General features: G+C 34.4%; 1 protein-coding gene across 2 annotated transcripts in view; it reads left to right on the forward strand.

Moving 5' to 3' along the window:
* LOC138716149 (uncharacterized) overlaps nt 1-14,783 on the forward strand; it is a 71,559-nt gene extending 56,776 nt beyond the window's left edge. For both annotated transcript variants that reach the window (XM_069848972.1, XM_069848973.1), the window contains exon 2: nt 12,018-14,783. In XM_069848972.1, coding sequence (XP_069705073.1) covers nt 12,018-12,489 — 472 coding nt within the window. In that variant the 3' untranslated portion in view covers nt 12,490-14,783. The remainder of the gene's footprint in view (nt 1-12,017) is intronic.
* Nucleotides 14,784-15,153: the final 370 nt, after the last annotated feature.

The following is a 15,153-nucleotide window of genomic DNA, read 5'->3' on the forward strand; positions in this document are numbered from 1 at the left end:
GTAGGAAATTACAATAAATTATTATTTGAAACACAATAATAATTTAATCACTTAGACAAGAACGCGATTTCGGGCAGTATTTCTAACATGCTACATCTAACAAGCAAACATTCTGTTGGGGGCAGATAAAAAAGCAAAATTTTTTTCTTCCACCGTGTTAACAATGTCAAAAGAAGTGCTTATACAAATTTTGACCACTCGACCGCAATTACGAGGCCGTCCAGAAAGTGATTTTCCCTGGAGCCGTTTATAGAAAAAAAGCACAATTTCATGGAAATATTTATTGAAACAGATACAGCAATTGTTTCGCTATTTGTCAACATATCCCCCACTGGAATTGAGACATTTGTCATACCATGGGATCAATTTTTGTGTCGTAGAAGTCAGCCGCCTCAGATCGGAACCAGCGTTTGACTGAGTCTGCACCTCTCTCTGTTGATCCCATGATATGAGAAATGTCTCAATTCCGATGGAAAATATGTTGAAAAATAGCTGAACAATTGCTGTGTCCGTTCCAATGAAATTGTGTTTTTTTTTCTGTTAGCGGTCCCTGGCGAATTAATTTTTTTACGATCCTCGTAATTGCGGTCGAGTGGCCAATATTTGTATAAGCATTTCCTTTGATATTATTAACATGGTGGAAGAAAAAATTTAACTTTTTTATCTGCCCCCATCAGAACGTTTGCTTGTAAGAGCAACAGAGATATTGATACTGTAAGGTCGGCCTCGGTAGCGTAGTGGGTATAACGCTGGCCTTCTATGCTCGAGATTGCGGGTTCGATCCCGGCCCAGTTCGATGGTATTTAAGTGTGTTTAAATGCGACAGGCTCGTGTCAATGGATTTACTGACATGTAAAAGAACTGCTGCGGGACAAAACTTCCGGCACACCGGCGACGCTGATATAACCTCTGCAGTTGCGAGCGTTGTTAAATAAACCATAATTTAATTTAATCTATTGTTGAACTTAATTATTTTCTGTCTTGTGAACTCGTAAATTTCTTCTAAATACAGGCAAAATCTATACTAATAATAAATCTGTAGCCGAAATTTTTCTGGTAATTTTCGATTTTCCAAAAATAATTGGTCCTAACATATATAATTAACCACCCTGAAACCGAAAATCGATTTTTTGAAATTTACGATAAGTTTTATTCCTTGAAAAATTTTGATAGGACTGATATTTAATGAGATAAGTGAGTTTTAAAATTAAAATAACTGCCATCTAAGGCCGTATAATGAAATAAAAAAAAAATGACTTCGTCTATAAGGGGCCTGGGATAGAAACAATCGAAAGCTATGAAAGATCGCCTACAGAGAATGTTTCTGTGTTTGTATGAAGTAATATCGGAAGATAAATTAACCGATTTGTATAATTAATTATTAATTCACCATTGGAAAGTGTAGTTTCTCTAAATGGACATAATGCTATAATATTATTACAGTAACTTCTGATATAATATAATATAATATTATATTATATATGTATTGTAATATTATATAATATAACTTAAGCTATTTGAAGGGTTCAGAACCATAGTGGGCCAAACGCCATTTACTGAATACGTAGAAAAGAAGGGTTAAAATTAAGTTATTACCATAATTCAATGGAAACCTATAACAAGTAAAATAAAGTATACACATTAAATCTAAATGATGTCAATGTTCATTAAAGTATGGTTGCATGTAATAAAAATTAGAAACATGTTAAAGGAATTGTCATTGCACCAATGAGTAGTCTCTGGACCAAAATGATCGCATTTTAATTATTTGGATGCAATTTAAATTAAGTAACATGTTAAACGATTTATCCTTCTATCAAACACGAATGTTCCCTGGATCAAATGGCCTATTTGAATTATGTAATTACTTTATATTTATTTCTAACAGGTGCAGCGGAGCGCACGGGTACGGCTAGTAGTAAATATTTCTCGTTTCCGCTTTCTTTTAAAATGTATCTTTTTTCCCCCGGAAAAATGAAATTTCCCTCGACTTACATCACTGACTGCGAGCAGGGAAGCCTTTTCCTTTCCTAGATCCGAACAGGGGATTTAATGTCGTGGTTTTAAAGCGCTCGTAATGTCCCGCAGGCCTATCTCACAGTCGTTGAACCTTGTGATGCTGACGGAGGTGTTGCATGGGCATTACTTCCGCTTTGAAGAAACTGCGTGATAAGAGAACCAAGGGGGACAATATAGCCTTGGAATGCTACATCAACTGACGGGAGCTGCGAATTCCAACAGCGTTCGATATGTGAAGTAGGCGTGGCATGGAATTTACTGGTGTGTGTCATTCGCGCCTTGCAATTAGAATCTTATTGCTTCATAAATGCCTGCTAAACACAATAACTTATTAACTTCCAGTTGCACATGGAAAGAAAGGCACATATTCACGTAAAACGGGTTCGCGTTTCTATATCGTTTTTATTCATTATTCGAGGGGTGCGGGGTAAAAATGTTAACCCACATTTATCAGAAGTGAGATAACTGTACTTCTAACTTCGTCAGAAAGTCCTGCATCTTGTGAAGGAAAATGTATCTCAATAGGTCAACGGATGATGAAGTTAGGTCATGTTGAAGTTCCCCTATAGTCGTGCCCAGCTGCGTATTTGCTTGCTTTCCGCACAAAACCAATACGCGGTAAGTGTGAAATACCACATTCAGTATTCCCAACGTAACACACACAACAATTTCCCTATTCTTACCCCTTAAGCGTCATATTAATTTTACTGCTTTAGGCTTTTAACATATTATTTTAAAGACTTTCAATATAGTAATAATTATAAACTGGAAACTTACCACTGCAATTTCACCTAAATTGCACTGCTAATTATTGTTTTTAAATATTTGCAAACATTAAGTAAACTCTAGGCCTACAACTCCACTAAAGTTACTGCATTTCGTGATGCATGTAACATTAAGGAAGCCGTTTGTTTTAAGTTCGCATTTATAGACTGGAGTATAGTATAAACACAGAAAACATTTTATAGGAACAATGTTGAAGATAGATATATTTGTTTTCCAAAGTTGCCGTCATTGAACAGAAACCAAGATGGAGATTCCATTGCAACTAATTATAAATTCCTCTTTCAGGTATGTAATAAACGATCTTCGCACAAAATAATGTACGATACACGAGCGGTATGTTTGTTTTCATGTTCTCGGAAATTAAAAAAAGCTCAACTATGTTTCGCTTTTTCAATCTTTTCCTCGAATATGAAAACGTCAACATACCGCTCTTGTAACGCATATTACTATTGCACTTCCCACCAACTAACTTATGCAAATCTTAGACATTTAGTAGGGAAACTATATGAAATGTGGCATGTAACAACAATTATTTAACAAATGCTGCTATCTAAAGCAGGCATCTGCGAAGTAGAAAATGATCGAAAATTTATTTTCGGTTATTTTTTTTTTTCTTTTGTCAATTTTGCTGCCTCTATTAATTTGCCGCCATAGGTCCGAGCCCATGTCGCCGTGTAGCGCAAGTAACTAGGTTCATAGATTTTGATATTTTTTTCTAGGTGCTATAACTACAATTTTGATAAACTATCTACAGTTTACGAACTATAAAATTTGAAGTCTACTGAACATCGCTTTAAGGGCCCCATACGTGCAAAGACTTACCTGCAGGTAGGCCTAAATACGTATATATATATATATATATATATATATATATATATATATATATATGCCAGGTGTTTCAGACCACCTGTATCAGCCTTTTTTCTCGAAAACTATGTGACACTGGTTGTTCATAAAACAATTTTGATAACCAAATCCTATGTAAAGAATTGATTGGTAGTAGTACCATTTCCCGTAACAAAACCGGAAGTAGGAGTACCTGTGCTCAACTTCGAAATTTCAAATGAGAACATGGGTCATTGAAGGTACCATTGGAAACTACTTTTAAAAAGAAATAATTTTTACTGACACTTTCTTTTCTAACTTTTATTGTTTACTCACAAAGTAACAAAAATGGTATCTTCTGAGAAATGCTGTATGTTGTTTATGTACGTACACTCTTCATTGTAAGTGTTCAAAATGTACGCCACCCTGTGCTAAACAATGTTCTGATCACCTCCTAACATTCGTGATTGCACTTCAGCACAGCTGAGACCCATAGTATGGTCCTATGACGATGTCCGAGGAGGCCACACCAAGTGTTGAGGCTCCACACGTGCTGGTAAAGGAGTGTGGATTAACCGGAGACCAGTAATGGTCGTTGTAGAGATTTACGTAACATTACTTTTGAAAGTTGCCTCATCAGTCCACAGAATTCTGAGCTTGAATTCACGGTCCGTGTTTAGAAACCAGATGCAGAAATCAACACGAGTCCGGAAGTCATGTCCCTCAAGTTCCTGATGGTGATGGATATGGTATGAATGAAATGTGTTGTCTTTCAGAATTCTAAACACTGTATTATGGTGCAATCCTGAGCAGGGCCGCCGACAGAATTTATGGGCCCCTATGCAATACTGTACTCGGACCCCCGTTGAAAAAAGTAACAATTACAAGTTAGCAGTTATTCTAACCATAATAATAATTATTATTATTTGCAAAATAAATAAGAGATAACCCCATAGACAGACACGAACTTAAAAATATACACTTTTATTACATTGAAAACTTTTAGCAACATTTCACATTAGCACAATATATTATATTCATAAAACATTATTCCTAAACACCTGTAATTTCTAACTTGCAGTCCGACATCAATAAACAACTCTCCTTGACTTTACTGATGCAAAATCATCAATTATATAATCAAAATTTAAAGACCAAGCAAGATCGCTCTCCAGACTAAGGAGGCCAGTTACTGAGTCGTTCTTGACACATTGTTTATCTGAATAAATTTTGTATTTCCTTCATTTTGCTGAAGGATCTTTCAGCATCAGCAACTGTCATAGGAATTGTATAGAATATTCTAATGGCTATGCAAATAGTTGGAAATAAACTGTCCAGTTTTAATTCCCTCAGACTATTTAGGAGATTCATAGGTTTCAGAGGGGTTGGCCCTAAATTAGAGGCATGAATTGATTTTAAATTTGTCGGCTCATCGCTGATCTCATTGTTAATGTCTCCATAATATTTTTCACGCAGTCTAGCACCCTTATTAATATCTTCCAATTTTTTCTGTCTCCCCTTGTGCTTCTCAGCTCCCGACTTATGCCTGTACTTGTCCATTGTGCAGTTAAACTATAACCGGTAATACTAATAAACAGAATTTACTAGACAAACGACAACGAAAAGATGAAAGTTTTGAGACGAAACATATAATGTACTAAAAGGAAACGTATCCTACGACTTTGGTTTGAGATAGTCCACTAGCATATTGTGGTGCGCCAGCGGTTGGTAGTTAAAAAGGACAAGCCAATAAATAATTGAACGTGTTCGGTACGAGTGACGGGAAGATAGTTCAGGCCTGGTTCAGACAAATGTCGGGGCCCTCAATTGTCGTGTCCGTGAACGTTAATGCGGGAAACTGATATTCTATTATATAAAAGTCAAATGTTTACATATGAAGTGATAATTGGTATTAATTCTACTATTGTTGGTTAATATGTCAAATTTATGTAACAAATATTTTACAAAATTTTATAGTACCCGTATGTATCTACGAATAATTATTCATGATATTAAAAAGTAATCAGACTCACTTAATCTGACGGGCCCATATGCACTCGCCCCCTTTGCCCCTCCCCCTTCTCGGCGGCCCTGATCCTGAGTCACGGGCAAGCCTTCTTGTGGGGGGAAAAATTAAAGATATGGTCTACTAGGTGCGTCCAACAACTAGAGAAGACATGAAACAAATAAATGTTAATGAACTGTTAATGAATGAGTTGTAATAGACAATAAACATCTTATACAAAATTATTAAATAATTGTTTTCAACAAAGTGGAGTACATGGATAAACTCTTTTCTTCTTCCACTAACATTAAAGGAAAGTGCGTAAATAATGTGCTGTTATAACCAAGGTACATGGCAGTAGTGTGCATGGAGGAACAAAGAACATGAACAATTATAGGCTATATGTGTTTGTGTTGGTACACCAGCTGGAAAGAAATTTTCGTTTAGCGGTATATCGAAGTTTTGTTCACTCTTTAGATGTCAAAAGAAAATGAGAACATAACTTCAGGCAATTCGTGTATCAATTTGCACGAAGACCGGCGTGGCTGAGGCGGTAGGCGCGTTTGCCTGCTCGGCGTGTGTTCGATTCCCGCTTGGGCTTATTACTTGGTTGGTTCTCTTCCCTCCAAGTTTTCCCTAACTGTAAAACAAATTTTAAATAATCCCATGGCGAATTCTCGGTCTCATTTTGCCAAATCCCAACTCGCTATCATCAATTCCATCGACGATAGATAACCTCGTGGTTGATACAGCGTCCGTTAAAAAACCGACGAAAAATTGTAGAGAGATTATCAGTACAAGAAACTGTGTGAATCCATAGTAAGTTATATTGGCACTATTACCGAAATGTAACTGACATTTCTGGATGGTTTCCAAATAGGAAACATGCCTTACGAAATGTTCAGTGATTGCACGTAGGTATGAGATAAAAAGAGAAAGAGAGAACCCGCTCCTATGAATTCATACATGCATAAATAGATTTTACTTAACTTTATAAGCAGGTCATACTCTTGAAATACATTGACCGGCCCAAATCAGGTTCATTATATATCAAAATCGGTGATGAAACTACAGCAAGATTTTATCCGATCTCATGACCACTTCCATGAATATACACATTCTATACATATACAGGATAAACTGTAATCTCATTAATTTCGGAGTTATTCTTTGAGATATTTCAAACAAAAAAGTGTAATACAATTTTGCTCGTTTTTGCTTCCTCTTCGAGATGAAAATTGTTTTAAATGTAACATTTCATAGCGTGTTTTGGGAAAGCCATTGATTTAATTCCCAATATGCTCAGTCAATCCTACCATAAGGATTGAAACGGGGAGTAGCCAGCCGGAGGATGTCAATAAAGAAAAGATCAACATTTATCTGCCAACAGTTGATTACTTCAAAGCAAAATACCAGCTTGAAGACATTGAGGTGATTGGTCTTCTTATTGGAGCTCGTGGTGTGATTCTCAAGTTCTTTGAAAGCTTCAGGAAGACTTTTGAACTACCACAGACACTTACTGCTGACATCATAACTTCAGTTTTGAAACGCTCTTGCCAAATTCTGAGTCATCATATTCACTCTGTTTAATTTTCTTTTATTCACTTTATATTCATATATGTTTATTTTAATTTTCTTTCTACAAAATTTATGTAAACATTTAATATTGTAAAATTCATGTAGGAGAGTATACTGAGTCCTTCTGGGCTACCTCCAATGGGAGGCAGTTATTATCTTATCTAAGAGAGCAGTGTATTAGATGATAAATTATTAAAATAATTTCAGTATTCTCCTTTGAATGTGAATAAATTTGTTCCTAACAAATGTAACTTTTCGTTCTGAAAAGAAATTTTAAGATGTTACATTTGTTCCGATCAAATTTCTGCATATAAGGGCCAAAACTAAAATTATTTCAATCATTTATTATCATAATATACTGCTCTCTTAAATTGATTAAGCATACTGGGAATTAAATCAATAATAGCTTTCCCAAAACACTCTATGAAATGTTTATATAAAATAATGTTTATCTCGAACAGGAAGCAAAAACGAGGAAAACTGTATTAAACTTTTTTGTTTGAAATATCTAAAAGAATGACCCCCTGAATTTAATGACATTACTTAGGTTCACCCTGTATAGTACCCCTTAATATTCAACTTCGATCACAAATACAGTGGGGTCATTCCATGCAAAAAAGTATGTCTTTGAAGTTTGAACCATGATGTCTCAAAAATATTGTAGTAGGTTATTCTGTATGTTCTAAATATGAATTTCACGCAATATTATATTTATATTCTTCATAGTTTGGCAGCAATCAGCATTTGAAGTATTGGTTTAGCAAGGAACACGGCTTCATTCATTGAAGTTTTCTTACTATGTAAAAGAAGATGGAAAAGTAATTTCAATACAATTCGGAAAAGGAGAGCCTAGTTTATAAATATCCCCAAAATGAAAATATATATATATATATATATATATATATTTAAATAGTTACCCACCGTAAAATAATTAAAAAAAATATATATATATAACACAAAATGCAATTCATTTTTACAGACGAAGAAACATGTGTTTAATTCTTTAGGGTATATTGATTCCACTGTGAAAATTTTAGAATGTAGACTTAAATACCATGCTAGTTTTTAATAAAAATAACCCACCGGAATAAAGGAACTCAGCAGGTAGGCTATCCCGTCGTACAGAATGTCGTCACTGCCGCGTGATGCTGTTTACACTGCTTCTCCTCTCCTTGCACTTACAGTAACTTCTTTGGATACTTCACATGATGAAGAAAATGTTTCAATAGTTATTTTGTTCTCGCAGACTGGAACTACACAGTGAATGCTACGTGTTCCCGGCACTGTCTTCAGCCTGAGAAACCGATCGTTATTTAATATATCAGCCTCATTTTAATGTTGTTATTTCCCGATAAACGAAATATCAACACCAGGAATATTAGTTTTCGCCCATTCATAGTTCTTTCGGCGCACATTCTTCTTCGCTCGATTTCCTCACATCACTTTGTTCTTGTTCACTACAGTCAGCGGATGCCATTTTTGATAATTTGATACAACACGAAATGCATATTGCATCACCTATCACTAAATTCGGTATTTTTTCTCGCATCCATTCGATAACTTTTCTATTACCTGTCTTTCTCGTATGTCCTTGGAGTCCGAAAGGGTTACAACACCACAAATACCAAAAACGACTTTCAGATTTTGGCATTTTCAATCTAATCAGGCACCAGTGCACTGTTAAAAATTTACAGCTTAAACAAATGCTTCCAGACGTATACTGTCAGCTCCTGCTGCGCGATCAAGATCAGGTAGAGGACAAACGGGTTTGAGATTACTCATCGAGTTATGACGTCTCGCGACCGCATAGCAAGCGATTTTCAACCGTCAGAACAAAAATTAATAATTTTTAATAGGTTATTTTACGACGCTTTATCAACATCTTAGGTTATTTAGCGTCTCAATGAGATGGAGGTGATAATGCCGGTGAAATGAGTCCGGAGTCCAGCACCGAAAGTTACCCAGCATTTGCTCATATTGGGTTGAGGGAAAACCCCGGAAAAAACCTCAACCAGGTCCCCGACCGGGAATCGAACTTGGGCCACCTGGTTTCGCGGCCAGACGCGCTGTTACTCCACAGGTGTGGACCAAAAATTAATAATTTTATTAATTTAATTACTCATATATTTTTGAGATTAGGTCATAAAACTTGGGAGATGGATTAAAAATAAGATTTTCTTCAATACGAATGAAATTCGCATGAATTTAAAATGTTGCATTCAATTTTTCAATGAAGCGTTTTTATGAGCTTCCCTTAATATTATTCGAATTAGTCTTTAAGATATTAAAATATAATTGTTCAGGTTTACAATGGCATCTCTTTAGTTTCGACAACACTTCATATAGGGTGTCTAGAATATTTCAAATTATGGTTAACATGTAACTGCCACCCATTTGTCAGTCATCCGTATGATTAAAATATTAATGATATGGCGGTCATAGTTGGCAGTTAATTTATTTTTTATAACAACATTATTATATTAAAAGCAGAAAAAAATTCATGACATCACTGGCATATTCTTAAAATTTTCTATTGAATGACCCAGTGCCTAAATTAACATAAGCACTGTGAATCTCCAAATGCGTACATTTTAGATACTTTAATGCAGTAGTTAAAAAAGAACATTTTTATATTTAATTTTATGCTCGACCATGCCGAAATGTAGTAATTATACACCTGATAGCAGCCCTTTAATGGACCTCATTAAAGTACACCTATTCATTAAAGTTCAGGTGTTCCACCAATTAGAAAATACCATTGTATCAATATAAAAGCGCAAGTATCGATTATTATCGGATATGAAATCGAAAGACAACAATAAATCACCTATATTTGAAATAAAGTCAGTTCTGTTACTATAATAATTAGCGTTAATTGTAAATAATATTCAAATAAATTCAATTTGCCATCTCGTTTTTCAATGTCTAAATCAATTTCAAGGTTAATGTTTATTTTACTCTCTAGATTATATCAAGGTCAATGACATTTGTTTCTCGGAAAAAATCAATACTTTCGAGTCTGCGCACATCTCACAATTTACGAGATATTGCACAAGGTCAGTTCCGCTCCCCAGTCAGATAAGAATAACATGAATACTTATGAATAATTTCAAGTTAGAAATATGGCCGAGCATAAAAAGTCGTATGAAACTTGCCTATAATGGTAATTAAGACGCTCGTATGAAAATTATGAAACGAGCGCAAGCGAGTTTCATAAACATACTCGCGTCTTAATTACTACCATTATAGGCTCGTTGCATAATGTACTATTGCAGTTTGTTTGAAATCTTCTCCAGAATTCTGAATACTCCTGTATTATTGCCCTATTACCACCACAAAATTAATGTAAAGGTACCATTTTTCAGTCTTTATCCTAAGAGGTTTTCAAGTTCCTTAGTGACCTCTGACCAACTGACTTGGGGCTCAAATAGTTTCTTACCACTAACTCGAGATCCCTTGCAAAGACATGCAAAAATGTATCCAGCCAATCATTCCCTGCCAACAGATTCCAACTGTTACTTTGGAAAGATGATGATCACAGTTTTTCACGTAATGACATGAAAGGTTAATTCAATGATATCTTAATTGAGAAATTAGACTTATTAGGAATCAAAGGTAATGCTTTAAACTTAATAAAATCGTATCTTAACGACAGAATTCAAATAACGAAAATTGACAATTATTCAAGTGAACCTTTAATTATTAATATAGGTATTCCCCAGGGCACAGTTCTAGGCCCTATTCTAATCTTAATATATATTAATGACTTATTAAAAATTGACTTACAACAATACAATTGTGTTCACTATTCTTATGCAGATGACACAGTTTTACTTTTTGGTGGAAAAACCTGGTATGACGCATATAATAATTCAAATAATGAACTTAAATTAATAAAAAAATGGTTTGACACAAATTATCTTTCTATCAACGAAAATAAAACCATAATTATTCCATTCTCATTATCTGAAAAATGTAATAAACCTCCTACATCTATAATAAGTATTAAATTACATAATTCTGGTTGTTGTCTTATACAGTGTAAATGTCCGATTATTAAAGAGTCCTCTGAAGTTAAGTATTTAGGCATAATTTTCGATAATTATTTAAAATGGAACCAACACATTAATTACCTTTGTAATAAATTACGTAAAATAGTATATAATTTTGTTTTATTGAGGAATTACTTGTCAATAAGTTTATTACGTAAAATATATTTAACTTTATTTCAATCGGTAATTATGTATGGAATTATGGGATGGGATAGCTCATTTAAATCCAGTTTTAATCCACTTTATTTATTACAGAAGAAAATAATTAAAATATGTCTTCATAAACGTATTTTCTATCTCAAAATTTGTTTCTAGACTTTAATGTACTTAACGTAAGACAAATTTATTATATTGTATTAATAAAATTCATACATAAAAATCTAAATAATTTTGAATTGTATTCTCAGGGTTATGAAACAAAAGGTATGAATTCTTTAAGATTGTTTGAACCAAAATGCAACACTGTTACAGTATTTAATCATAGTAGTAATTTAGGCCCAAGAATATATAACAAATTTATATTTAAATATTCTAATCTAAATTTATATACTATAAATGCAAATTGTATTGTATAATTATTAATTATAGTTGTATTGTATAATTATTAATTTCAATTCAGGAATCCGCCCCTGAGCACGAGTTCTACTCTTTCAGGGGCGAGCTAAAGATTTTTTCTCTGTACATTTTATATTTTATGTTACAATTATTAGCAAAATAATAAATTAATTAATAAATTCCATATTATGTTTCAGGATTATGATGTCTGGAGAGTCCCCTTCTCCACAGAGCGAGGTCATTTTTGACCTCAAGGAAACTGCTGTCAGCCATCCAATCAACGTGAAATGTATGCATGATAAAGCTGTGCAGCTCAGTCCAGAAGAGCTGTACGAATCTACAAGCACAGACACAGTTTATCACACTCTTGCGGCACAGGAATTGAATCACACGATTCAGATCCCACAAGCTCCACCAAGTCGCCCAACAGCAAATCGTCGGAGCATTGAAAATGAAGAAGCTATCGAGCAGATTGAAGAGATCCCCCTCGAGTGTGTGACTGAAACCTGTCCCCTGGATGCTGCTGAGCGAGGAGCTAGTCAGAGCATCGACGTACCAGATGGAGCACAGTCCGCAAAAGAAGAGGAGGAGCAGAAGCCGGAGGAAGACAGCTGTATAATTCAGTGCCTTTATTATGCAATTCAGTGTTGTGACTGCACTATACTGTAATACTGACTTGCCTCTCAGACAAACGGCTTGCAGGTTAATCCTTTCAGGAGGTTGAAACTAGTACTTTATTGTTGGATTTAAAAATGCATTTGTCTAATGAAATGCTAAGCCTAACATGATATTCATGATTGAAATGTTTACAAAGTACAGATAATGCACTTCATGTGATGTTGCATTTTTCTCCAGGGAAAAATGAACCTTTGTTTCAATTTAACTATTACAATATCCATTAGTATAAGTGAACTTAGTAATATGCCATGCATTTTAATGCTGGCGTCTGGGCTTCGAACCCACCTGCTGTGATAGTGTGCTATAATGTGATTCTGAAACGATTATTTATATATTTTTTCTACTATGTAACCACTTTGTTACAAACACTTGTATTCCTCAACATTTTATACTAGGGACCAGTTACAGAAAGAAGCTTACAGCTCAAACAAATAACAAAATTTAAATTTTCTTAAAAATAAAAGTTCCTGCTGTGTCTTATGCTAGGCCTATATTTTTGCACTTAACAATTTTTATGTACAAACACAATATTATATTTCGCCAAATGCACTCTGAAATGTAGACATGACAACGTATGTAGTAAAACTGGACAGTGAACTTTTTGTATGTTAGTATTGTATTGGTACCTGAATCACAGTGAAGTCTTCCATTTATGTATGAAGATGTATTATTACATTTTCAAAAATAATTACGTAGCAGTGTTGGGACGTAAGCAATAATACATTAATGAAATTATGACATGTGCCAAAGTATATGGACCTTCCAGGTCCCTTGTTTTTTCATTTTTCATCCACATTCATACATTTGCCCATGACATGAAATTCTATTAAAAAAAACACAAAAATAAAGTCCAAACACTGGAACACTTGTAAAAGACAATGGGTTGGGGACAACTCGCCACAGAAAATTGGCCACAGAGGCAACTCGCCACATAATTGAAATTGGTATCAAAGACAACTCGCCACATAAATGAAATTCGTATCAAAGACAATTAGCCACACATTAAAATTCAAGGCAATACTCAAATTCGCCACAATTTAGAATATATTTCTATGGTAACAAAAGACAAATCCAGAAGCTGTAAACTAATTCGGAAGTATGGCAGAAGAAATTCGCTTCACAAAATCAGGAAGAGGCTCTGACAAATTAATATATAAAGCACATCCTTCCTTGTATCACGTGCTGGAGTAACTGCAGTTGGAAGTGGAAGAAGTGGACAGATGCATAGAGACTGGAAGGTGGTCATTCTCCTACCAAAAATAAGCGGAAGTGCATCGACATGGACAGACGAATATCACGTATAGTTGAAGAATACCCGGGGTACAAGGCAGAAGGCACATTATAGAGCTTCTGGAAGTTATGGATTTATCTTTGTACCTCAGTGTGACAAACTGTCTGTGGCGAATTGTCTATCTATGACGAATTGTCCTTATTACCAATTTTCTGTGGCCAGTTGTCCCAGTTACCAATTTTCTGTGGCCAATTGTCCGGAACCGAAAGACAACAAGACACGGAAAAGAAGTTAAAATTAAAACTTAATACTCTTAAAAAATATTTGACTGCAAATCAAATACTATAAAAAAGGCAGCAACTACGTAATTGAAAATCGTATTTTACTGTCATCAGTTCAATATTTTGCTTATTTTTCTTAATTTTTGAAATTCATTTAAGAGAGAGAGGTATTTGAAGATCTTCCACACATTGAAGGTGCGGCTGTAGATAGGTATAATTAGCTGTTTGTGTATATATTAAAATTACTTGAAATGTGAAATTCTAGTCCTTCCATTGACTGATAAGTAGATCTGCTTAACTTTTTCTTTCTACCAATCTAACTGGTGAATGGAACACATTATTATTATTACTACTGATATTTCAATATGTGTAAGAGGACATGAATTATACATTATAAATCATGGAAGTACAGTCTCTCTTCTGTGAATAACAGTTTAATACAGTTTATTAATATGTCCTATACAGTGAGAAAGAAAAGGATTGAAAGATAATACATTTTTATTAGTATTATAGTGCAAAGCTGTCAGCTTCCACAGTTCGTGCTAAGTATATTACAACATCTTTCTTTGCTTCTCTTTCTCTCTGACATATTTAGGAGGATATATTTAATACCGACTACTTTTTCATTTGTATTAACTTGTTTAACAATATATGGCAACATTCCGTACTACACTTGTACGATGGATTTTATGTTTTTTATCATGTAATAATTTATTGTAATCCAACAGCAAAAATGTTGTGAGGTGCTTACAATAAACACACTTTGAAGTATGTTAAGAGTAATCTTTAAATTTAATATAAGATAATTTAAAATTAAGTTATGGTATCTTATGTTAATATTTGGATTGGCACCCCCAAGATATGGACACTCCTCATATATGGACAGATTTTTATGTCCCAACTGAAATTATATAGAAATAATGATAAATTTATCTTTCATTTACGGACACACTCAGACACGGACACGGACAACTGTTTCACAGTCCTAAAGCTTGCTTTACCTCCTGACTGCGGACAGAACCTGGATTTCAAGGCCTAATGTATTACAAAAATGGAAAATTTAGTTTTGAGAACTACACAGAAATTCCTTAATATGAAAGAAGACAATGAGGGTCTCGTAGGCTACCACTAGCCCAGCCGGCT

Source organism: Periplaneta americana, chromosome 16, assembly GCF_040183065.1.
Source record: "Periplaneta americana isolate PAMFEO1 chromosome 16, P.americana_PAMFEO1_priV1, whole genome shotgun sequence".
NCBI classification, from domain to species: domain Eukaryota; kingdom Metazoa; phylum Arthropoda; class Insecta; order Blattodea; family Blattidae; genus Periplaneta; species Periplaneta americana.